Source organism: Vulpes vulpes, chromosome 12, assembly GCF_048418805.1.
Source record: "Vulpes vulpes isolate BD-2025 chromosome 12, VulVul3, whole genome shotgun sequence".
NCBI classification, from domain to species: domain Eukaryota; kingdom Metazoa; phylum Chordata; class Mammalia; order Carnivora; family Canidae; genus Vulpes; species Vulpes vulpes.
Window position 1 is genome coordinate 16,395,661 of NC_132791.1, and position 26,825 is coordinate 16,422,485.

The 26,825-nt window shown below is 39.6% G+C and overlaps 1 protein-coding gene across 2 annotated transcripts in view; it reads right to left on the bottom strand.

The window, feature by feature from the left end:
- Positions 1-1,094: 1,094 nt before the first annotated feature.
- Positions 1,095-26,825, bottom strand: part of PLPPR1 (phospholipid phosphatase related 1) — a 258,265-nt gene continuing 232,534 nt past the window's right edge. For both annotated transcript variants that reach the window (XM_026013224.2, XM_072727845.1), the window contains exons 5-8: positions 14,530-14,780; positions 11,063-11,239; positions 7,492-7,623; positions 1,095-2,228 (exon numbers count right to left, since the gene is read on the bottom strand). In XM_026013224.2, the coding sequence (XP_025869009.1) occupies positions 2,196-2,228; positions 7,492-7,623; positions 11,063-11,239; positions 14,530-14,780 (593 nt within the window). In that variant the 3' untranslated portion in view covers positions 1,095-2,195. The remainder of the gene's footprint in view (positions 2,229-7,491; positions 7,624-11,062; positions 11,240-14,529; positions 14,781-26,825) is intronic.

Below are 26,825 nucleotides of genomic sequence, written 5' to 3' on the forward strand. Positions count from 1 at the left end.
GAAAGTAGAAGGATAACACTTACTCATAAGTCGACTTATGTTCTTGGAAATAACCATCTGGTAGACACACATTTAAATGGCCTCTCACTGTGATGAGAAGTGGGTAATGTAAAATCAATAAAGCCTGCCAGCATTTTTCAGAATGTCTTACCATGAATATGAGAATAAAATCAAGCCCTCATTGCTGTTATTAAAAAAAATTTCTACAAATTATGTGTAGAAAATGAATCACTCAGAAATTGGGCAACATTATACTTTGGTAGCTTATACAAAGTGGAGAGCTCAGAGCTTGCAAATTATTCCTTCTCATAAGCAGAATACATTTTTCTTATGATGTGCTTTTCTTACCAACACCATCCCTGAACCATTTAAGCAGATATATTACACTGAAAAACCTTTGAAAAGATGCAGACCTGGTTTAAAGTCATCCTCATATAGTGGAGTCAGGAAGACCCAGATTCTAATATTCGTGCTGACATGCACAGCGTGACCTTGGGATTATCGCAGCTTCCCTGAGCTGTTTCAAGAACAACCAGATTATGTATGTGAAAGCACGTGGCACAACACCTGGGATCAACAAAGCTTTCAGTACTCTTTCCTTCCTTGCCTGCCTACCCAACTTCATCAGCCAGACAGCTCTCAGAAGATGTAGATGAGAGGGTGTGCATATAAATGTAAATAACTCTAGGCCAGAATGAGATGAGAGATCAGGCAAAGTTGTATTTAGCAGAGGTAAGTTTTGTTCCTAAAAATGACTTTTTATTAATAACTCAATATAGGCAGGCTGGAAACAAAGGTAGCTTGTTAGGCATCCAGACTATGCTTCCAAGTGTCCTAATAATTTCAAGAATTTTAAAGTTTTGCCTGCACCCCCCCCCCAACACACACCCCCTTTTCCACTCACTCACTCACTCACTTACTCACTCACTCACATACTCTCCCATGAAAGGATCTACCAGTCATGCCTCTAGAATGACTTATCTCAGCAGGCATGACTCTAAAATGTATAAACATTTATTTAGTTCACTTTATTGTGACTCTTTAAATACCTTTGCCCCGTGGATGAAACTTAAAACAAATGACATGAGACAGAATAGCTTTTGTGATAATTTTTTCTTCTCTTTAGAAAAAAAAATATGTACAAAAGAAAGCTAGGAAGAGCCAACATGAAAGTGTCAAGAAAACATTCTGATAGGTATAGACAAGGGAGCTCCTTCTCTCAAAGGAGTTACACGTTAGTTATTACCATGCTAGAAAAATGAGATGCAGTTAAAATTCTAGAACAATTAAAAGCCACAAAGTCAAGCTGTTACTCTGGGGCTCTAGGTTGTAGATGCTCTGATACCCTTTCTGTAAAATAATACTGTGCAAACTGTAAAATATTCATTTTCATATAAAGTCCATACAATATGATATATAAAACTGTTGAATTGACAGGGGAGACTGGTGCAGGTTGCTTTTTGGAAAGAAGTCTGTAGTGTCACTTGCCAGCCCAAGGACATGATTCCAGAAAGATCTTGAGTTTCTTAGATGGGAGGAGCCATTATCTAAGGGAGAACCTTACATCCCCAACACCCCTGCCACTTGTTTATGTAAGTAAGTCTCTGCCACTTGTTTATGTAAGTAAGTGACTTCATTAATATATTACTTTAACTTGGAATGCAAAACAGGTTAAGAGACAAGAACACAAAGTTCTTTTTGAAAGGAATATTTCTTTCTGCACAATTGATTTTGAGATTTACCATTAACCAACATTGCCCTCCCCTGCAACTCAAAAGTTAATTTTCACTAAAATTCAAAAGTTCTGGAGGAGGCAGCAAGTATGGTATTAAAGGGTTAAAGTGAATTGTTATATTTTTATTTCTGTGCCTATAAAACTGAGAAAAGAAGGTTTGTGTACAAATATCACAAAACAACATCAATCATTGAATCAATGTGGTTCTTCAATGCACACTGGAACAAGAAGAAAATTTTGTTGGTTTTAAAATTCTGGCATAAATATATTAAAGCTGACCAAAAAAAAAAAAAATCAGGGCAAGCTACATCACTTCCTCATACAAAAAATGTACAAAACATTAGCCTCTAACTAGATAAACATAATACTTGTCTTCACAGTTTGACATCAAGTAACTGTGTCTTGAAGTATCGAATTGGAGGGTGATAAAAAAAAAACAGCTTGTGACACCTCAGCTGTCTCAGGTGACTTCAGTCATGGAGGCAGAGTGATTCTGCAAAGACAAGCAGATGCAATCTCAGAATTGAGTTGACTGACTCGTGCACACACACTTTTCCCTTGCCATGCCCTTGTCTCCCGGCTTTGTACAGGCCGTTCCCTTTTCCTGAAATGCTCTTCCAACACCCCTCAAATTTTCACCTCTTCTGTTACATCTTCCCTGATACATATTTTTTAAAGTTTTAAAAATTTATTTAAGTAACCTCTATGTCCCATGTGGGACTCGAACTCACGACCCTGAGATCAAGAGTCACATGGTCTACTGGCTGAGCCAGCCATATGCCCCTAAATCTTTCCTGATTTTTCAACCAAAATAAAATAATTTCCCCAAATAAACTTGGTCTCTATACAATTGTCTTATATTATACCTACTCAGCCATGTTTTAATAGAAACATTTAAGGATCTCAAAGTAACTTTGGTTGCATCCCACATTTTTAATGTAATATTTTAATATCAAAAGTTCTAATTTTTAAAAAATTTTCAGTATGACTTACTGAGTCATGAGCTATATAGAAATGAGTTTAATATTTTCAGATGTATAGGGTTTTTTGTCTTTAGGTATAGAATGTAAATTCTTTGAACTCTTTTTCTAGAGAATGTAAGCTGTGTGATACAGATACTTTACAATTTCTTAAGACCTTTATGTGGTTTATTTTCATACTAATTCATGTGTTTTGAGGATTATATACAATGCACATTAGGTCAACCTTACTAATCAATATATTCACTATATTTTGTTTGCTTATTAATTAGAAATGTGTAGCAATCCATACTATGATTGTAGCTTTGTCTCTTTTCCTTGTAATTCTGTCAATTTTTGTATATACAGCTTGTTTATATAACCCTTACCTCTTGTTTATATTACTTAATATTACAGAACCTTTTGCAGACCCAACATTTCCTCTTTTGTTTGAACTTAAAACCCCCAGTCCTCGGAGTCAGGAAATATAAGAAACTGTGGCATTAGATCTGATTATTACAGGCTTCTTGATGCCTGTTTATTTTGAGGACACTAGAGATTTATAGTATATTCTTGAGAGCTCAACTACACATTTTAGAACCGGAGCATTCTGTTTTTCAAGGTACTCTAATCTGCAACATTTGTGAAAATTAGAGTTTGATGCATTTCTTGCCATAATGTGAAAAATAACTTATCCCTTTGTGTTTTTACTTTATTTTTTTTTATTTTTTATTTTGTTTTTACTTTAATAATATGCTTCCTTTTTGAAAAAACTTCTGTGGTCAATACTTCGGTCACTTTCATGTTTATAAGATTCTATTTGAGAGTAAGTGGTAAAGATAAAGTAATTGAACAGCTAAAGGTAACTAAAGGGTGACTTCAGACAGATCTCTTTAACTTTGCAGGTATTTTCTATTTAATACAAAATCTATAGTATCACTAGTATAAAATCAAGGAGGCCATTAGAATACCTCTGGGAATATTTTCTTAAACATAAATATTCTTTCACCTCAGAATTGCTGAATTAGAAGCTCTTGGAGTAAGGTTCCCAGCATCTGGGCCTCAGCATAAATTGGGTTCTTTTTCTGCTAAGAAAAAAATGTCTCTCCCTCCTAACATCCGGAGACATGGAGAGACTTTATACCAACCCAGAGTGAGTTAGTGCAATAGTTTCATCTCTAACTTCATTTCTTTAATATAAACTAGGTTTGACAGGCACACAATTGCTCAACACTAGGGGTGACTTGCTCAGGTGCATGTGGGCATGGGATGCAGAGCACGGATAGTTCTAAGCTGGTCTCTTTAGGATCACAGGAATTCTGTGGGTTCCTAGAACAGGGCCACTATGAGATCACAATAACCCTATAGGACCACAGAATAATGCTTTGGAAACCTGACCATTTTTGTTTTGTTTGGATTCTATAATTTCTTACTTTTTGGTTTCTCTTTAATACTTGGGAAAGATTTTTAGAAAATGTACCATGTCTCAATCAACTATGCTAAGGGGAATCACAGAGGGCAAATATTCAAATCTAGTTGATGTTTTAGAGGAAGAAAAAGTGCTGGAGCCTGGGGGCTCCATGTGGCAAAAGGGAAAGAATGTCTCAGGAGGAAGGAAAGGAGAGTGACCATGTCCTCTCCCCATCCAGTCTTCTCCTTGAGGTATCTTGAACAGTGGGATGGATTTCACATGTCTGAATGCACACTCTGAAGAGAGGTTCATATTTTCTCTTAGATCCCAAAAGTTCTTCTTCCTGGGAAGATGGTTCTAGCCCAGAAATGACAACTTCTAATAGAAAGCACAGCTGTTGGAGTTGCAAAGAGTTCTTGCCCACAGGGAAAAACACAGGGCATATTTATTTTGAAAGAACTGTAGCTCAGTTCAAACACCCTATCCCCTACTGCATGTTTCCATTTAATGCTAAGAGATATAGGTTTCCAAATGGAATTACCTTGAATGAAAGCCCAGGCTGTGTGGCCTAGTACAGCAAGTAGGGCCTTCAGAATTAGATTGGCCAGTTTTAATTTTGACTTGGTGACCTTGGGCATGTTTCTTAAACTCTTTGTGCTTTTATTTACTTCATCTACAAAACAGAATTAATAATATCAATTTCAGGACTGTTGTGAGGACTGAATGTGATCACTTGCAATAAATGCCAATTTTCTCTTCTTGACCAACAAATAAAGAGTATAATCATCCTAACTACACATGTGGAAACATTTGGTATTAAAAGCATGATGCTTTGTTACTTGAGTCCTCTACAGTTAGCATGGAAGTCATCACCTGAGAAGTAAATGCTCTATCCAGCATCCTGTAGCTTTACTTTGACTGCCTTTACAAGTCCTATTCATTGTTTCTTATTAATTTCTATTTTCTTTGGAGGTTCAGATAAGTGCCTATAATCTGATTTTAGGTTCTTGGTTGTCTAAAGTGTTCAGTTCAGATTTTGATTCTGGCTTGCCTCTATCCATCAAACATCTATTTCATACCTAGTGAATGCCAAAAAATATGGAGAAACATAAAACATAAGACATCATAGTGTTCAGATCCTCAAAGATCTCCAGGTTCTTGGAGGAGGCAGATATGAAGGGACACTGTTGGCATCCATTGGGTAGGACAATTCACAAAGGGCTGTGTATTCAGAAAAGGACTCATTGTATCCAGATGAGGTGATGTACATGGAAATAAAGATACATGGATAGATTTGAAAGAAGTTCAACTTACTGCCTATAGTGAATAATAATATATGTTTTGAAGGAACCTTTTATCTTTCTTGCAGAAGATCAGTTTTTGAAACTGTCTGGCACTTCAATTTCATCCAGTGTAAGTGGAATCCTCCAAACTATGGTCTAGATGTCTCTGTGACCTGGATGTTCAACTATTAATTGTTCTGAGGGAGAAGGTAGACAGAAGTATGAAGAAGGTTTCCAACAGAGGGTCTCTTTAGGATCACAGTAACTCTGTGGGTTCCTAGAACAGGGTCTCTATGAGATCACAATAACCCTATAGGGCCACAAAATAATGCTTTGGAAACCTGCGTTGGGCAGAAGCATAGGGTGGAAAGGGGATGTGCTTAAATCAGGAAATTCAAGGCAAAGTAGACAGCAGTTAAAAGAACACAGACACTGCCGTGTTTGTGGAACTCAGTAAATATTTGTTTGCTTTTAAAACTCACCTTTGTCTTCAGTTGCTTCACCTCAGAAGTAGAGGCAACCACTCTGATCTTATCAGATACAGGAACATAATTAGATGGGGAATACTAGAGAGTCTATCTCACTATTTCATTATGAGGCATCACGATTTAGCCACTTTATCATTCAACCTGCACCAACAGGCCGTATATAAATAAACTAGGCACATTTTTTTCAGCAAGTTATTTCTCATTAAACCAAGTCAACATTTTCACCTTAATACAGGTCAAGGGAAAACAAACAGGATACTTGGCACTGGGTTTAATGGAGTGCCCTAGTTTTCCCAAGCTAGAAATAGCTCTATTGTTTTGTTTCTCTTATTAATAAAATTAGAAAGACTTCATTAAACACGAAAAGAAATAGGACAGTTCATCTCAGAGAGATGTCTGATAGTTAATCTTTCAACAGGGAAAAATATTATTATGTAGTATCCTGATAAGAAATACATGATAATTTCAGTGGGAGGTGATTTGCTTTTCCCTTGTACTATCTATAAAAATGGTTCTGTAAGGACATAAATACAAATAAGATTTCAAGATAAATAGATTACGGAAAAATTTTAGCAGGACTCAGCCAACTGAGCAAAAGGGCACAACAGTAAAGATTGTTTTGTGATTGTTTATACCCTTATATGTCTGCTTAAAGAACCACTTGTCTCAGCTCTCCCACTTGCTATGTGGCCTCAGGCAAGTTAAATGAACATAGCTATTTTCATATTCCTATTTTAAATCTGTGAAATGGGAATTCTATCAACCCAAAAGGTGTTTGCTTAAATAAGAAATGTATTTGTAAAGCACCTAGCAACTATCCCAGGCAAAAATAAGTGCTGGAAACCATCTTTAAGGTTATTTTCAGGAGGCAAGTCTTCACCATGGCTTTTCCTGTCTTCTCAGACAAAACACATTTTTTTACTTCATTTGTATTCATAAAGTGCTTTGTGGACTTCTGATTCAGCATGCCCTATTATGATTATTCATTTATATCCACCTTCCTGATTATCTATGAGGTCTTTGAGGACAGGATTATGTGGCTAATTATTTTCTGTTATCTGACATGAAACAAGGCCCTGATGTAAATAAGTGATTGGTGAGTATGGCTGCATTAAATTTTTTGATTGTGGTCATCAAAATAGATCCAAAAGGACACTTAGTGATAATCTTTTTAAAGTGCTTCCAGTTTATATCTGTTACTGAATGTAACAACACCTTTCTCTTTCCAAATATTGTCCTAGTTACTAAATCAAATTGGCCTCCCATATAATTGGTTCACATTTCATAAATGTGGTATTCCATAGTAGGTCAAGATTTCTTAAAACAGCTGGGGTTTAAGTTAGGCATTACTAAGAACTTCCTGAGGATTCACAATTGCCAAGCTCCCAAATAAATACAAGACTAACTGAGAAAAGCTTAAAGTTCCTGAAGCCTTTACATCAGATTTTTATTAGTGTTGAGTGGATTCAGTGGTATCCTGCTTCCTATTAATTGTTCTGAGGGAGAAGGTAGACAGAAGTATAGAGAAGGTTGGTAGAGGAATTGATTAGTTTACGTCCCAAGATAATAGGCTTTGAGCCTGTGGGTTTGGTTTGCTAAAACCACTTTACTATACCTGTGCACTTAAGGTTTCCAGAGGGCTTTCTATCCTCGGGAAAGCCATTAGGGGTACTCCACGGGGATCCTCAGGTTTGGGTTTAGAAGGAGATCCTTGCGTTCCTTTAAAGTTATGGACCACACACATTCCCTGCAGGATGAGGGGAAAAAAGACTGGGGTCAGACTGCAGCCATCAATGCCCGGCCATGTGTGAGGGTGGCAGGCCTTTCCCCTAGAATGTCATTGCCGTAGTGACTTTCTCCCTTTGAGCCAGAGGGTAGGGACCCTGCAAAGACCTTGGGCATGGTCTAGGGTGTTTGCAGGGCACCTGGAAGGGCTGACGAAGCATCTGACTAATTACCACATGGCCAGTGATAATCAATACACCCCACTGAGGCTGTTTCCTCACCCGTAATAACACCAATCTCACAGATCTGTAGTGATTAAAAGACACAATGAATGTAAACCACCTCATAATAACAGCTAACATTTACTGAGGCCTCTCTGGGTCTGGCATTGTCCTGAGAATTTTACCTTCCTGCATTTACCCACTCAACAGTCTTACAAGGGAGGTACTAACATCACCTCCAACTTAGATAAGGAGGCAGAGCAAAGTTAGATCACTTGCCCAAGGTCACACAGAAATTTCAACTCCATAGCCCTTTACTCAGACCACTACACTACTCTGCTTCTTTACAAGTACCAAAGGCATAGCCAATAATCAACGTGAGCTAGTCTTCACCTTTTGTCCAAGAGGACCAACCTTAAATTACATGATTACTATTTGCTTGAGATTAAATAACTCTGTGGCAATTTTCTTCTGTTGTTCCCATGAAAATACTTTCCCTCTAAATTAGTATTCACTTTTCTTTATTTCCTACTGAGGCCCCCTTCATAACTGAGTCTGTTTTTACCATTTTCTCTGCTTCTTTTGCCCTCATGGAGTTTACCTGTTTCCATGCTCTCTCTTCCCTGGCTCTGCATCTTTGTTTCTCTCTCCAGCATCTTTGAATCTTTCCTGTCACTCTCCAAACTCTGCAGGACATTTATGTAAATATTTTCTACGTGGCTTTCTTCCATCTCACCCTCCAGCTCTGCTTAAACCTCCTCCATTCAACAAATGGGAGAAGTGGGAGGTACAGGAGCTCTGGAGTTGGAAAGACCCAGATCAGATTTATGGCTTATTGGTTGGGTGGCCATTTGGCAAGTTACTTATCTTTAAGGCTAACTTTCTTCATCTATAAAATGAGGTTAAGAATATTGTCAGGCTTGTCAGCATGTGCCTTGGTGTATATAAAGAGTAAGGCACATAGTAATTGCTCAACTAAGAGTCTCCTCTCCATTGCATCTTCATAGGAAACACAAAATAAGAATGCCAGTATGCTGCAAGTATGCTCCTGTCTTCAGACTCTTCTCTTCCAGTCTCCTCTCCAAGACTCCACTTTGGAAGTTTCCAGTCTTTTCTAAGACATCCATCCACTCCCATTTCCAAGCTCAGTGTGCGCTTGTGAGGTGTGTACATGTGCACATGCAGATAACAGTGGGGGACCATGGAGTCTGTCTCCTGCCAGAAGCAATTCAGTAGCAGTTCTGGGTCTTACACAAGGACGATTTGTGAAAAACAAATTTTGACATTTGCCATCAACTGGGAAGGCAATAAACAGAGCAAACAGTAATTGATAGGTAGGAAACAGGGCTGCAAGTTACTGAGAAAAAACAAGTTTAATATTAAAGCAGGATTCGTCTACAGGGCCTTAGAAAATGCAAAGACCTTCACAGATTTAATCCCATGAAGATCTCATGGAATAGTTTGGGACAGTTAGCACAGCTCTTTCCAGGACCAAGGGGCAGCAAAATTATTTGGCTTTTGAGCCCAAGCCTGCATTTGTGAACTACTGATCTGTCTTTGAAAACCCTCTTTTCTCTTGAAGCCACCCATACTCATTCCTCTTTTAAAAAGCAGTCATTGGGAAATATCACCTAGGGGATATGTACGTCTCAGGATCATCTCAGTACCGCTTTTCCTGAAGCTTCACACAGACAATTTTCATTGAAGTCCTCCATCTTTTACTTTAGAAAGAAAGCTTGGATCCATTAAAAATAATTTTGAATTTGAATTAAAATTAAAATTAATTGGGAGATCAGTGTTCTGAATAAATGTGAGCATTTTATGCATCTCAGCAGGTAAAAATGTCGGAAAACTCTAAGTTGGAGATTGGGAGAGGTGTATGTTGGGAAGGGCAATGAGGAGGCATAGAACAAGGACAGTGAAGTCCATCTCTGTACCATGCCGTCTAAATGGGTGCTTTGGACCAGGGTAAGCAGGATGGGAGGAGGGATATCCAGAGTATGATGGCTTTTGTGTTTTAGGAGAAGCTTGCTGAATATGATTAGGGAATTCATTTCCTGTACAACATACGACTCTCCAAGCCCACTGATTTACTTACTGTAAATCCTCCTGGGTATATTTTAAAATCCCTAAAGAGTATTTAGAAACTGTACCTCTGTGGTATGCCCATAAAATAAAAAAGAAAGAAAGATAAATGAATTATTGCTACATGCTACAATACAGGAATCTTGAAATAATTATGCCAGGTGAAAGATGGCAAAAAATGGATGTAGACCATATGATTCCATTCATGTGAAATCCTAGAAAAGGCAAACTCATACAGCGCAATGGAAAGATCAGAGGTGGCGTGGGAATGAAGAGAAGGAAGAGAGAGGAAGATGTATCTGTAGGTCAAAATTGATCAAACTGTACACTTCATGTGCCATTTATTATCTGCCTAGCACACTTCAATAAAACTGTAAAAAGACAAAAAACAATAAAAATTAACATCTTCACTTCCAACCCAACTGAGATGAAAAGATTTCCTAGTTGAGCAGGTGGCTAGGCCCCCATCTATTTGAGGAACTAAAATCATCAGAAATGTAAGGATATGGAGAAAACTGTATTAACCAAAACTCTTCTCCAGAAAGATTACTATATGTGGTTGAGAGCCATCTGGAGTGGAAATAAGACCCCAAGAGCCATGTTTAGATGGTAACAGAAGCCTTCTAATTTTAGTCTGGGTGTGGCTAGAGGAGGGTTTTCTTACTGCTGAGTGGGATATACAAGTGTGAGGCCTGAGAAGGGCTGTCTGCTTCCACCCATGGTCTTTGTTTCTGTTCTTCCCTCAAGCAACACTTAGCTTCTGCTTTCAATACATTCTGAACAAATATTTAAAGAACATTGCTAAAAAAGAAAAAAAACAACATTGCTTTGATGCTATGCTAAATTTCTAGTCTGCCAGGCCTCACTCCTCAGCCCAGCGTTGAAGGAAGTAGAGTAAGCCATCTTCCCCAGGCATTCCTCTTCATGACTCTCAGGAGGAATATACAATCATATTTCTGGAAAAAAAACGTACTTTGGAAGTCATTTCTGCAGCAAAAAGATGCATAATACTTGGGGAAAAATTGCAACTTGCAAGGCTGGAGCAGGAGGAACACCGATTTGCACTGTGGCTTGGCCAATCTGACTTGCCATGATCCCGGACAGCCTTTCAGAGGGCACAAGACAGAAAAGGTAGAAAGAGGGAAGCCGACCTACCAGGAACAGGGCGACAGCAGTGCCCAGGATGAAGCCTGCAATCACATCGGAGCAGTGGTTCCGATACTCAGAGACCCGATTGAGGCCTGTCAGGAAGGCTGTGCAGAGGGTCCCGAGGCACAGCACTGGTTTAGCCAGTCGACTGCTCTTTGTCTTGATTGTGCTTGTGATGTACATCTGGAACAGGACAGAGACCACGGAGTGACAGGCAGCCTGTGTGTACGGTGCACACCCATGCATGCAAGAACATGCACCAGCGCAAGCAAACAGGGTCCAAGCCCAAGGGGCCACTGTGACTAGTTGAACAATTCCACTAGGTCTCGTAGGAAAGAATTTGGGTAGGAAACGAGTGCAGCAAGAAGAACAAAGAGCCATACACGAATCACGTTGTTCTGTATTCCAGTAGGCCCATCTATAGAAATAGTGATGCAGGGAATGGCCACGTAATAAAGATCAGCTTTAGAGCATGCAGTTTTTATGCAACAAATTAAAAATCACTTGGGGTATTTGGAAACCCATATATAATGTCAGATTCCAAATAAACCTTCTGTGAGAGTGATTTTATGGAAGACAAGGTCAGGTAGGTGAGTGGCTATACATTTTACTTTTGGTGTCCCTCAGAGTTCTAGTTGATTCTTCACACTTTGAGGCAATAAATACAAAAGCATAGACTGATTAGTTGATTGAAGTAGAACTTCCAAATGAGTGTGTCACACAAACAGGTTTTAGTTGTGCTAGAAACCTGATTCTCACATTCCTTGGAACAGTTGTGATCAGCTCTCTCTATCCATTTACTCTAGTGTGTTTTAAAACATTTAAGCTTTTCTACAGGTCCACGACGTCCGAAAGATTGGGTAGACCTGCCTGAGGAAAAGATGATGCAATTTTATGACACCTGAGTAGGCTGTTCACTATTGTGGGGAGCTGGGCAAGACTCTTAAAGTTTCAGAGGCTCCGTTATTAAATGGGTGTCTGGTGGTCTCTGAAAGAAGTCAAGTTAGAACACCTTCGGCAATAGTTACAGGAAACCACTAGAGGGCATTACAGATCTAACCCATAATTTCTTTAAAAATTTGAAAAATGAGCTTGCAACTCTGAGAAACAGTAAGCTAACACTAATAATTGATAGTGCGTTTGTATGGCCTGAGCACAGACAAGTTCAAATAGACGTATTTTACAATTTCACAATGGAAACTTAATTTCCTAAGTTCACAATTCACAACAGTGGTGTGAATGCAGGAAGACGGGAGTGTCTATTACATGTAATAGATGTGCTGTGAAAAACTAGGCTTGGATCAGGTACACAAATGAGAGCACATCATGACATCACTCTGACGCTGTACAGGAAATGTTACTTAACATCTATACTCGATATATTTATCTTTAGCATTTTCTGTTGTTTTTTAGGTACACCCTTTATAAATCTTTCCTATAAGATTACAAACTATTAAGGGCATGGGCTTATGGTTAGTATTCTTCTCAGTATTAACCAGCACTTAGAAGATCCTTATTGAATAATTTCTGAAAGCACTTCACACATAATAGGGGCTCAAAGAGTGTTCACACAATTGGAATCTTATATCGGGGTTTATCTGATTGTAGTCTGTCTGTGGGGCATGATTTGAATTGGATTGTATCTGAGTCCTTGAATACAGGTGCTACAGCAGCATCTATTCTGAGTGAGAAGACTTCTTTTTTTCTCAAAAGAAATTTATATCTCATTTGATGAGACAATAGATTATTATGAGTAACATTTATTTTTATAACAGTGTTCTACAAATTTCACATGGCAATGAGTTGAGTTTGATAAATATACAGAAAAGGGTTCAAGAGTATGTTGTTTCATATAACTTAGGTTCTAGATAATTTAGAATAAATGGATATTTTGAAAGTTGAAGAATATGCCAAATGCCTGAGAGGACTTCCTTTGTTTAAAAAATATGTGCCATTCTATCGATTGATCAGTTCATCCATGTATCTATCATAAAGCGAAGAAGTCTTTCCAAGCTACAATTGATCTGTTTTGTTAAGTTGAGGCTTCTATGTTATCTAAATGCATATTTCCTTAATGTGGGGGCAGGTAAAATAATTTTTAATCATATATTCATTAAAAAGTAGACCTAAAAGGAATAATTAGGAAAGCTAATTTTGGATAATTGGGGGTTGACAAATTCATCCTACAGATATGATCCTATGAACGTGACACAATGGAACCATTGTTTTGAAGAGAATATTCAGCAATTTACTTTAAACTGTACTGAATAGACCAGACCTGTAGTCAGTCACCTTCTTCCCACCCTGAATGTATGCATTTGGGTGATGTCAGGGACAATGTTTCCTCAGAGGCAGACTCTCAGAAGAGAGTGCAGATACTCTCACCGGAGCGGGTGGGAACAAGCTCCCCTGGGGGGTGGGGGGAGTCTTGCTCAGATTTTCGGGGAAGAATGGATTTAAAGGGGTCTTTCCTCTGCCTTCTCATTCCTTTCCCTTTCATTAAGAACCACTAGACTAGTCATACTTGGAATATAAGTTCAAGTAAGGAAAAGGTGTATTTTTGACCACTCGTTGCTCTTCCACAGGTAAATGCACTGGATATCCAGCCTTTGAGCAGATCCCTAAACCTCTATGCTCCTCATTCTAAGGAAGCACAGGCCAGAGAAAGGGGAGATGAAGTCATTTCCAAAATGGATACAATTAAAGAGTAGGAAAATAAAAGGGACACCATCGTTTCTTCTTATATCTTAAGATGTGGTACACGCGTTAGTTTTTTTCTGTGATGAAAGCAAAAAATGTAAAGAGAACATTTATACTCTAGTGAGCGCAGTTAGAGCCTGTATGATTTGGGGAGGAATGAGAAAAGCGCAGTTAGAGCCCGTATAATTTGGGGAGGAATGAGAAATGAACTTTTGGGTGTTGGGGGTCTTGTAGGATCATCCGCCTCTTCTGGCTAAATGAAGAAGAGTGTCGGAATGAGCAGAGGAAAGCTGTGTTTTTCTCCTGGGTCTCCTGCACTACTCAGGCAGCCGTTTGCAGGAAGACCCACATCTACAAATTCGTAGGCAGGTGTGAGAAATGTGTGCTCTCCTGGAATCAATGAAAACTTGGGCAAAGAGTGTTGTTGTGGGCAGCGAGAGAATCCCAAATGCGGTGCCAGGAGCCTGGGTCTCAGCTTTAACTGTGAGCTCTCAGCTATTCTTGGAGCCCCAGTTTCTGCATCTGTAAAATGGGAAGATTTGACTAGGAGATTGTCAGCGTTGCCAGATTAATAGCCTCTGGCAGGTCAGTACATCACCCTGGGATGCTGGGGGCAACAGCGTGATGCTGTACAGGAGAAACATGCTGTACCATGTTTCATGCCCCACTCTCAGTGACAGTGATGAAAGAGAGAATGAAGGCGAGGGGGCAGAGAGACTCCCATCTCAGCCAAAAGCTCATCTTGGGAGTGACAGCAAGACTGGGATACTCACCGTGGCATATAAGGCGGAGTAAATGCTCAGGGCAGCGTGTTTGGAGGGAAAGGATCTCCGAGCCTTTTCTATCACTTCCATGTCCCCAGTACAAATGTTCCCATTGTTTATGAACTGGTGGTGTGCCCGGCAGTCTGTACTGGTGTAGTTCGGCTTGCACACTGTCAGGAAGTACGGCGTTAGGTGCCCTGTGACCACTTGTCCGGCGTTTACAAAAATGTCAGTAGCAAAAAGTCCGAAGGCAAATACCCCTACAAGGAGATTTGAAATGATTAGGAATGGTGACGTGTGTACAGATTTGTCCCTGAGAGAAAACACAGTGGTCAGAGTCTACAACAACCTGTCAAAAAGGACCTCACCAGAGTCCAACTGTCCCCTCACTTTTATCTTTGCAGGGAGTGGTGCCTGCTTCCCAACTCATTGTTTCTTCCAAACTTATGTGGACATTCTGCTCTTGGCACTGTATTGTTTTACATAAGTAAGTCAGAAACAGCATATTCTAATGGAAAGAACTAGAATTCTGGATTTATACAGATTTGTGCTCCATCCAGCGCTAGAGTTATATTCACTCAGAGTCTCAGTTATTTGCCTTCTCTGAACCTTGGGACCCTCAGTCACAAAATGGTTGGGGGGGGGGGAATGATACCTCACAGGGAAGTTGGAAAGATGACATAGGATGGTACAAAATACCCGTATTTTGTGCCTGGCTTCAATCGCTACTCAACATCAGTTAGTTCCCATCTTTTCCAATAGAAAATATATTATCTCCGGGGTCCTGTTTGGAAATGCAAATACTCCAAGGGGATCTATATCTATGGCATCATGGCAGCTGAGAGGGAATGAGGTTGTTAGGGTTTTCTCTCCCTAAAAGAGAGAAAAAAGGTCATTCCAGAAACCTTGATTGAATTGGATGTTTCACTTGACGTTGGGCAGGGAAAATGAGAAGAAAGGACGAGTTTTACACGTTGCTGCCTGCTGATGTAATAAGTTTCCACAAACTGAGCTGCTTAAAACAACACAGTGTATCCTCTTCTAGTTCTAGTGGTCTGACATCCAAAATAGGTTTCACTGGGGTAAAATCAAAGTGTTGGCAGGGCTGTGTTCCTTCTGGAAGCTTGCGGCTAGAATTCAATCTTTGTCTTTTCTAGCTCCTAAGCTGCCTTCATTCCTTGTCTCGTGACCCCCTTCCAGCAATCACATCATTAGGACCTCTGCTTCTAATGACACTTCCTTCTTTGACTCAGAGTCTCCTGCTTCCCTCTTAGAGGGACCTTGTGATTACATTGGGTCCACCTGACTAACTCAGGATCCTCTCATCTCACAGGCCTGAATTTAATCACACCTGTCAACTCCTTTTTGTCATATAAGGTAACAAATCCACAGTTTCCAGGGATCAGGATACAGACATTTTGGGAGAGGAGGGCATTATTCTTCCTGCCACACTGACTTTGCTGTTTGGCTGAGAATCCTGTGGGTAGGCTTTGTTTCTTGGATTTTATCTGTCTTCTGGCAAATTCCACAGGATTAGTCTCAATAAGATTGCACATGGTAAAGCAGAGTTCCTTATAGGAAGCGTCGCTGTGAACGCTTCCAGAGCCCATCCACTACAGCTGTAGATTATCCGTGGACTATTGTCTGTTAAATATATGAAGAGGGGCTACAGAGCCGAGGTACATACAAGTTGTTTGAAGGGATAAAGACTTCCGAAATGCAGCTCAATTATGGGAGCGGTTGGCAAGTGTGAGAGGCAGTGTTAACCCTTCTAAATGTCAAGGATCTGCTATAGTTTCAATTAAATTTCTACCCAACTTTGCCTCCCATATTCAATGTCCTCGATCTGCAAATTGTGCTGATATCAGCACCCAAAAGTTAATCCATTATAGCAGAAGTGAAGACAAGTTTGGCTGGAACCTTCATCCGGTTTTCATTTTGATCTGTATTGATTGCTGTAATTTTCTTTTTTGTGGCTTTGCCAGGATGTGCTTTATCACAATGAGAACTGGCTCTTTTAATAGCTTCAGCCGGCTCACTCTCAGAAGGTCTGACCTCTGAGAGTAGGCAATCATTGATCATTCGTGGCAATTTTCACCCCCAGGTTCTGGAAGTCTGAATGGGTAGAAATGTTTTTACACCTTCCAGCAAGATTCTTAAAGACCAGGTCTCTGGCTTTTTCAAGTGGCAATAAGTCTGGGCATACTTTTCCAGGAAACTAGGGTAATTTATGATTTGAAAAAGGAAAGGTGACAGCACTTTCCTCTGGCATCTTATTTGTCAGAAGTGCTTCCAATTAGGACGGGCTTGTTCATTCAGAGATGGGATTTCTAGGCTCCTTGGATCCGTGTCTGAAGTGCCAGCACCGCGGTCATGGTGATTCTGCGAAGGGCAGCTCTCCCTTTTAGTGTTCTGTGATATTTTTGCAGAAAGTTTCTTTCCCTTCTTCTTCTCTGCCTCCTTAGGATCGTCTCTGCTTCTCCTGATGGCTTAACAAGCACCTGCTTTCCAAACACTTCATACTGGTGCATTTGATCTATCTTCAGAAGGGCATTGTGGCAGCATGGGGAATCCACCTGCCTGACACGGGCCATGCCAACAAAGGGCTGTAGAACCTGCAGCAGCGATTCACAGATAATGTCAGCTCACACAGGGCCTTTGTAATACACTCCCGCCACTGCTCCTAACCCTGAGCTCCTTGTGTGTATTTTACAAGCCTCAGAAGCTAACAATAGCTACTTTTGTCCTTTAGGCTTGGGTGGAACACCTTTTATGGTCTTCTGTATTGCAACGTGTGATTGAAGGAGAGGTTTTTAAAATATCTATAGAACCTACGTTGGTGTCAAAAATTCTTTAAGTGAGGTCATAGTTTTGGAATTTTAACAGGTACATTTTTCATTCCTATAACCTTCCCTAGTGGGTTCTATTTATCTTTATGAATCTGCTCCCAAAAACATTCCTTGCTTCAGCGGAGCTGATCACATTTATGAATGGATTTACAGCCAACACAATAGTCTACAGTGCTTTTGATTTGCCAGAGCTATGTGCTTGAGACACTTGTCAATATTGTTGTTGCTTTGTATGGGAATCCAAAAAGGGTTGGATGGGAAGACTTTGAACCATGGTCTGGAGGATGAGACCACTGAGTTTAAAAAATCAACCTTAAAGCAGGGGAGGATGTGGTTGGGGATGACACACAAGGAGGAGATAGAACTCTGGTTGAGGGAGTGAAGAGGCAATCCCATACTCTGCCTCATGCTGGTTGTCAAACCCAGGGGCAGGGCAATAGAGAGCTCTAGAGCGATTTTTGGAAATCTAGTTGAAATATGTCCATCTCTCTCAGCGTAGAGCTCAGGAACCCTGAAAACCTTTCAGAGAAGCTTCGCATCCAGCACGGAATCAGAATAGGGTGCCCATATTAGCAATGGCAGAGGGAGGGTCAAATTGTTTGAGCCCGAGCACCACCTCTCAAGACTCACAATTCTGGCAGGTTTGGGGTAAGTGGTTGTAAATTCCTTCATTCCTAAAGGATGACAGGCATTAGAATGGAGGGGACAGGAGGCCTAGAAAGGCTTGGAATTAGGACTAAGAGATTGATGATGATGTCTGTGGTCCTTGTCAGGATGACATACATCAGCTACGGAAACCTGAACATGCATCTTTGTGGCCTAAATATGATACCTGTCAAGCAAGCCAAAGGATGAAGAAAGAGGAAGAAAAAGGTATTAAAAAGTCCTCCCCGCCCCCCTCAGGATTTTATCTATGTTCATATGATCTCAGTATTTTGGGAAAAGTTAGGATCTTTGATCACTAGCAATTTAGGACATGGAGGTAAAACTCCGGGACCCGGTCCCTGCTATGGAATCGGTGCAGGGTTCTACCCCTTTACTCAATGGTGAGCATAGCAGAAGCAGTGATAGAACCAGGAAATGTGCATAAGAACTCCCAAAGCCACAGATAATTGGCATGCTAGAAAAAGAAAATAGGACTCATACCAGGATACCTTTAGGCCTTCCAAACAAAGAACTGGTCAAAGTACATAGCCAGACTGCCTGGTGCCAAGGAGGATGCTACTGTTTTGCACACAGGTGATCTTCATTGGACAGCCTAGCCCCAGATTGTAGGCTGGTAATGGAGTGGGAAGGGATTGGAGGGGTGAGGGAAGGACTAAATTCCCTTTTGCCACAAAGATCCTGTGACTTTAGGTGGAACCTCTAAACTGAAGGCCAACTATTCTATATCAAATTATAAATGTGTAATTTCCAGTTTAAGATGGCACCTTGCTGATTGCCTCTGGTAAAGCATCTCTCAATTGTCTACTAAAGTATACTCGATGCCTGTGTAAAAAAGATGGAAACTCCTAATGCCAATCCAAAGGGAGAATCAGGAAAGGGTTTCCACTATCAGTAAGTGACATGGAGTGGGTTTTCTCTCTCCCTCTCTCTCTTTCTCTCTCTCTCTCATGCACACTTTTACTTCATGAAAAATTCAAGCGTCTCCTTAGAAGACAGAGATCAGGGGAGAAAATCTAGGAAGAGATTTCCTTTCTCTCCTACCATCTGGCCCCTGACTCAGAGATTCAGAATTGAGATTTCTCAGAAAATAGGGCTGTGGTCACTCTACTGGATGAGTTCTGCTCTTTGAATTTGCTTGAAACTGTTTCTTCTCCTTCTTCATTCTTCTAAATGTATTCAGAGACACACTCGTGGGCAACAGTTAGGTGGGAAATGGCAGAGGCATAGCAGTGGCCTCTTCTGGGAACAGACCCATATGCTCTAGAGAGCAGTGTGTGCTGGGCACTGTAGTTTTGTGTGCTTTTCATCTTTACAGCAGTGGGGTACAAGGGGATGCCAATCCACTGGAGCTAAAGAGCTCCACCAGAAAGCCTGCTAACTGGGGACTGGACTTGTGCTGGGCACACCAACCTGCTCTCGAGCTGTAGCTCTGAAGCCAAGAGCAAGCCACATTTCTATCTGTTGATGAATTCTATGTATAGTGGATAGGAAGAAGGAAACAATCACATACTGCATAGGGTCTTGAAAAAAATAATCCCATTTTATTTTTTTATTTTTTTTTTTAATTTTTTTTTTTTATTTATTTATGATAGTCACAGAGAGAGAGAGAGGCAGAGACACAGGTGGAGGAAGAAGCAGGCTCCATGCACCGGGAGCCCGATGTGGGATTCGATCCCGGGTCTCCAGGATCGCGCCCTGGGCCAAAGGCAGGCGCCAAACCGCTGCGCCACCCAGGGATCCCAATAATCCCATTTTAGATTGGTATGATACTATTTTACTTTTTCAAACCCTGTGTTCCAGTAGGAATTTTACATTTGTGTGATTATTTAGTGATGTCCATCTCTCTCATTAGAACTATAGAATATACAAGTTCTCTAAGAGCATGGAACACACCTAATTTAACATTGCATGTGAGATACCATATGATCAAACTTGGCGCATAGTAAACATTTAGCACATATTTGTGAATCAATTAATGAACTGCTAAGGAAACTTCAGAGTAATAATAGGAGAATAGGATAAAAAAGCATAAGAACTTGTCCAAATTTTCTAGCTCATGTTGGTGTCTCACATCCCCGATTCTATTAAACATAGGATTGACATTAAATCATTTAGGATGTAAATTGTAGGAACCATGTCTCTTTTTTATAAACTTCACAAAATCCAGCATAGTGCTAGGCACTTAGAGAATAAAGAAGATAACTGAAAACTGGGGTCTTATAAGTGTCTCATAGATCGGGAATCTTGTAAATCTTCATTTGAAAATTAAAGAATTCTCCATTTTCAATGCAGCAAGAATGAAAAAACGATCTTCAATTGGAATATAGAGATTCCCGTTATACACACAGGAAAGATGTCCTACCAAGGAAATCTGTGAAATACAAGGAATCTGGAAATCACGATCAGCTTGGGTACAGTTTTATATTTAGACATCTTTGAGACAAACGTCCCCATTTCTGACCCTGAGAACTTGCAATAGTTGTCAATTTAAATATTAACACAGAGGCACATGAAAATCATGACCCCTACCTATTTTCATGTGGAAAAACTAACATATAGAACTTTCAAAAAGAAAAGGATATTGAAAAAGACATAAAAATGAGTTATCTGGGTTAGGTTGGTAACTGTACTCTCTGAAGAGGGGAGGAAATCCCACTCCTCCCTCAACACATGTTCTCAGCTTCTTATCAAACATTTCTAAAAGAGGGCTGCTCTCTTGTCTATGTTTGGTGAAACAATGCAGTGAAAGAGAGGACTGAAGAACTATTGTGCTGTGTGACATTGACATTGAGAATGCTTTGAACATTTTCTTGTGTTCAAAATTGAACCAGCTTTGTGAATCTTTTGTCATAGCTTTCCTACTATGATGTTCAAAAAACAAGGAACATATCAGTTCTTAGCCTTTGTTTTAGTGGAAAATGGATGAAAATCCTATCCTACACAAACGAGTACAAGATTGGCATGGGTTCATCAGTGCCATTTTAATAGTGGAAGGGTAACACCTAAGGAACTCTTATGTTCAGTTTCCTCAACGTACATTCTGATTCGATCACCAACTCTTAATTTTAAATCTCATCTTTCATCAAATCCCCATTGTAAATGAAATGTAAGATACAAAGAATTGCATGGAGTTCCTTTTTGCTTTTACTTTTGCCATATCTAGATCCTTAGTCGAAAATCTCAGTGGAGACAGTCACCTAGCTGGCGTTCTCAATTCGGTGAACGCCATTTTTTCAGGAAACAACCATTTCTTTAGGGAAAAGAAGATGATGCAATGTCTTCTTTTTCAGATGCTTTATTCAAACTGAAAGTTTCCTAATGAGGAGACTTATCTGTGGTTACCATGTTCATCCCATTTCCTTGCAAGGATGTACTGCACAAATGAGATGTTTGAATAAGAGTGCCATGGATACTAGGGAATAATAATAATAAAAATAACAGCAACAATAGCTAATATGCTACGTTTAGTATGTACCAGATACTGGCCTACATGCTTTAGAATGTAGTTCACTCAGTCCCCACCACAACTCTATGAGGTAGACAACTGTTAGTATGCCCACATTTGACAGATGAGGAAACTGAGGCATAGAGAGGCAATTAACTCAATCAAGAAGAGCTGGGATTAGAAACTAAATAGTATGGCTCTAAATCCATATATATATATTTTTAAAGATTTTATTTATTCATGAGAGACACAGAGAGAGAGAGAGAGAGGCAGAGACACAGGCAGAGGGAGAAGCAGGCTCCATGCAGGGAGCCCGACGTGGGACTCAATCCTGGGTCTCCAGGATCACGCCCTGGGCCAAAGGCGGCACTAAACCACTGAGCCACCCGGGCTGCCCAATCCATATTTATTTTTTTAAGATTATATTTATTTATTTGACAGAGAGAGAGCATGAGCAGGGGGAGGGGTAAAGGGAGAGGGAGAGAGAGAGAGAATCTCAAGCATGAGAATCAAGAGAGAGAATCTCAATCTCCATGCTCAGCATGGAGTCAGAGGTGGGCTCTATCTCACGACCCTGAGATCTCTACCTGAGCAGAAACCAGGGGTTGGATGCTTAACCAACTGAGCCACCCAGGTGCCCCTAAATCCATACCCTTAATCATAATCTTCTAAGCTTATATTTTCTACTTAAAATATGAGTAGGCATCAGGCCATGAAAAAAAGCACTTTAGTTCTATTTGCTTGGTCACACAGACACACACACATACACATACACACAGGCATTGAGAAGAGACAAGGATTTAGAACATGGCCCCAATGGAATGTATTGTACTTGTTACAACAGAGCAAGGGTTCCTCAATATTTTAGGCAATAGTTTTCCAACAAGAATATGATAGAATACTTGAGATATGTTATCATTGAATGAGGTGCTTTCTTCACTTTACAATGGATCTGACTTCTTTTCTAGTATAATACAACACAATCAGTGCACAATGATCTACATATCTCAAATATTATTTTATGCTTCAAAAAGAAGTTTCTAATGCAATTGAATATATCAGTTCCTTGGACAGTTAATTTCAGGTGTTCACAAAATAAGATCTTGTGGTCTCTGTTTCCTACAGATGCCATGAAAACACCAAATGCTGATAGCAGTCTACTTGTCTTGATAGTATGATTTTAATCCTAAGAATAATTTTATTTAAATCAATGAATCTGAGCCTCAGATACTTTATATCACAGGGTTATTATGCAAATCACAGAAATAGTTGTAAGAACATTTTATAAATTGTGAGCTTGATTAGATATTAGTTACTATTATTTTTATAACTAAGGGAAATAAATGTTCTCAGTACAGGTGTTTTAAATAAATTGATTATACAATTATTTTTATTTTTTAAAAGGATTTTATTTATTTATTCATGATAGACATAGAGACAGAGAGAAAGAGGCAGAGAGACAGGCAGAGGGAGAAGCAGGCTCCATACAGGGAGCCTGACATGAGACTCAATCCTGGGACTCCAGGATCATGCCCTGGGCCAAAGGCAGGTGCTAAACCACTGAGCCACCCAGGGATCCCTATACAATTATTTTTAAAACACAGGAAGGAAACAAGAACTTTATAATTCTGACAACTTCAATCAAATATTCGATTCTGTGATGTGTTATTCATTCTTTGTATTAATAAAGCAGCTATTACACTATGATGAGCTGGTGGTTTTAAAAAAATACCCTATAGTTGTCATTATAACTACTCATCAGTAAGTGAACATAACAGATAATTACTTAATAAAGATGATGGGTAATCAACTAGAAAACCCCCCAAATATTTTTATAAATGAACACACATATTTCTACTTTGCCAAAACACAAATTACATAATTTTCTGTATGGTTTCATCTCAACAGGAGTGTCTACTTTAGTCCTCCTTTCTGAGGACACAATTTCTCAGTGTTTTTCTCTCAAATTTCTGATTCCTTGCTTATTTTTGCTACCTTTTTTTTTGTATATTTGTTTATTGGAGTTAGATGTGCCAATATATAGCATAACACCCAGTGATCATCCCGTCAAGTGCCCCCCTCAGTTTGGTAGCCTTTAAATATATGCTTCCCAGTTGCCCTAGGCAGTGTGTGGATCCAAATGCTGGTTGAGAGAGACAAAGATCCTAAAAGTTTGCCAGAGGCAGTGGAATTTTTTTCTTTTTAAATTATGTATGTATGTATGTATGTATGTATGTATTTATTTATTTAGACTGTGCATGTGTGTGTGGAGGGGCAGAAGGAGAGGGAGAAAGAATCTCAAGGGGACTCCATGCTGAGCACAGAGCCTGACACCAGGCTCGCTCTCACAACCCCAAGATCATAATCTGAGCCAAGGCAAGAGTCAGATGCTTATCTCACTGAGCCACACAAGTGCCCCAAGGCAGTGGAATTTTACAATAAAATGGAGAATGGGGATGCAAATGATTCTAGGAAGTATGCCCCAGATGCAAACTAAATGTGGAGAGGGAAGATTTTAGATTCCCTTCCTATCAAAGAATGTAACAATGGGCATATCAAATTCTGGAGGGCTTCCAAATAACAGCCCTGGAGTTCCACCCTTTTTGATCATGTTCCTAAGTTTCTTTTTTTTTTTTTAAGATTTTATTTATTTATTATGAGAGAGAGAGAAAGAGGCAGAAGACAGGCAGAGGGAGAAGAGGCTCCATGCAGGGAGCCTGACATGGGACAGAGACCAGGGATGCTCCTGAACATCCTACAATATACAGAACAGTCCCCTACCCCTATGCAGAAAAGAATGATTTGGCCCAACATGTCAGTAATGCTGTTGAGAAACTCTGCTTTACAGCAAAGTTCCCTGAAGTGTCATGAATTTGCATTGGCTCCTCAGCAAAGTGTTGAGAAAGTGGCATTCTATTTGTTCCTTTTATTAAACTCAGTCTTTATTTGTTGATTTTTTTAAAAGTCAGCCTTTAAACACAGGTGCTGAGAAGGCCCTCAAGGAAGGATCACTAGAGTCTCAAATGACTATTAACTTTCCTCTTGATAATGAGAGTAACCTATAGAGTTCTGGACCAGGAATCTTGCTCTGGTCTGGAATGTTCTCATTCATGGAGGATGACACTCAAAGGAGAGCAGATTTGTTCTGTGCACTGAGCAAAGCAACCACAGGCAGCCTCATCACAACTTCTGGAGACCTACGCAGAGTTCTGGTGGTGCCTTTTCAGGGCTCCCAGCCCCAACATCCCTCCCTCTTTTCCCTGCATCTTTGTTCCCTAGAAGGAAGTACCAAACCATGTCAGTCTCAGAGTCTGGTGGCTTGGTTGCTCATGGAGCTCAGAAACTTAGGTTCCATTTTTCCCTTAAGAGCCATCCTGGCTTTCTCCTCCTGATCTATATCCTGGAGCTTCAACTCTGGTTTCTATTGGCGAGTTCCAGAAATATCTCCATTTGCTTATAGGCCCATGCCCTGCCTAGTTTTTGGCATTTTCTGTCAAGGTACAGCCTCTTGACTCAGGACTAAAGGTGAGTGCCTGGGTACTGAAAGCTACTTTTTTAAAAAAATGGAACCTTAACTTCTTCAGTTGGCACAATGGGTACCCTGTTTCCTAGGATGGTCGCTGTCCTGCTATGAAGTCACTGCCAACTCTAGATAAGGCTCTTGATATGATAGCCTCTCCCTCCCCACTTAAAATTGCATGTCTGCCCCTACAAGCTCCCCATTTCCTTTTTCTACATTATTTATCCTCATAGCACTTATCTTCTAATGAACACTATAATTTATGTATTTATTTTGTTTAATGCTCGGCTTCCCCTACTGGAATATAAACTCAGTAAGGGTAAATAAATCTCTATTTGGTTCACTAATATGTCCTCAACAACTTAATCAGTGCTTACCATATGGTAGATGCCCAATAAATTTTTTGTTGAAGGTTGCATCAATGTGATCAGTCCTCCAGTTTATAATTTAATTATAAACACTGAATGTACATAGAAATGGACTTATTGAATCCAATTAAGTCTCTTTTTAGATAAAGTACATTTAAGTGACTTTCAAAATTGAGAAGGATTTTCTAGTTCTCAAAAAGGCTGACATTAAGCTTGTCTCAGGGTATCAATTCTTATGACCATAAAACACTGTGACCTTTGAAGCTGCATTTAAAATATTCATGCTCCATTTAGATCATACTTAATTTATGGCAATTAATTAGTGTTACATGAATTAACTGTTTACCATGGTACTTTCTATTCTGTCCAGTGCTACCTAATCCTCAGACCCGACCTAAATGGCATAAGACTTGCTTGGTATTTAATTAAATTTTTATTAGAAGTAATAATGGAGCAACTATGTGATCCCAAATGGGAAGCCCATAATAAATAGCTTCTGGGTGACAGGCTATTTTAGTTGCTAATAGACAGTCTAATCTTGACATATTTGGATGAATTTGTTTTTTTTTTTTTCTTTCCTTTAACCCAAAAGAAATTATTCAGGAAGGGAAAGTTAATTTAGTTTTCTTTCCATATGACAAACAACCCCAAAGCCCTCATCAAATTCTAATTTTTTATTCATTACTATTCAATATTAAGTCAAAAAGTTACTATTTAATAATTGATATTTACAAGGATATGTCTACTCAATGTATTAGTAAATATAAAGGATTTAACTAAACTTATCTTCATGAATTTTTTGGAAAATGTAACTTCCTTATTTGGTCTTTACTGCTGAAAAAAGAATGTAGGGATTTATCTCTTGAGAACTTAAATCTGGGTGTTGTTGTTCAATTTAGTGTAACACCAAAAAAGATGGTATAAGAAGGTAAAGGAATGGAGAGGAAAATGATTAGGAGAGGGAGAAGTCCAAATATGTGTTCTAATTTGACTGCATTTGTTTTTATAAAATGTTGGTGAAATTTGTTAGCCCAGTCAATTCTTTTCCTCCCTTCCCACATCATGTAAACACAACTTAAGAAATTAAATCACAGTTTAGAAATGGGTGGAACCTACATCTGCAAGGCCGGGCATCTTTCTTATATTGACCACTTTGGAAAAACCAATTTATTGTTGGATCTGTCAATCAGAGCAATCCCATCCTCTCTGTCAAGATTCATGCAGTTAGTATTTGTCTACAGGAGGAGATGGCTTCATTTGAATGTTTTCCCTCTGACTTCAAGATTCTTGCTGTTTTCTCACTGAAAATTTAATTTGGATCTGTGGGGCGAGATGAGGGGATACTGTTCAAGTCCATGCCACCCAGACTAGAGAAGTCTGAGAGCCAATGTACCCCTCTCAGCTCTGTTTTGTACACTGAAGACCACGTGAAAGGACTTGGCTATCTTCTGGATAGC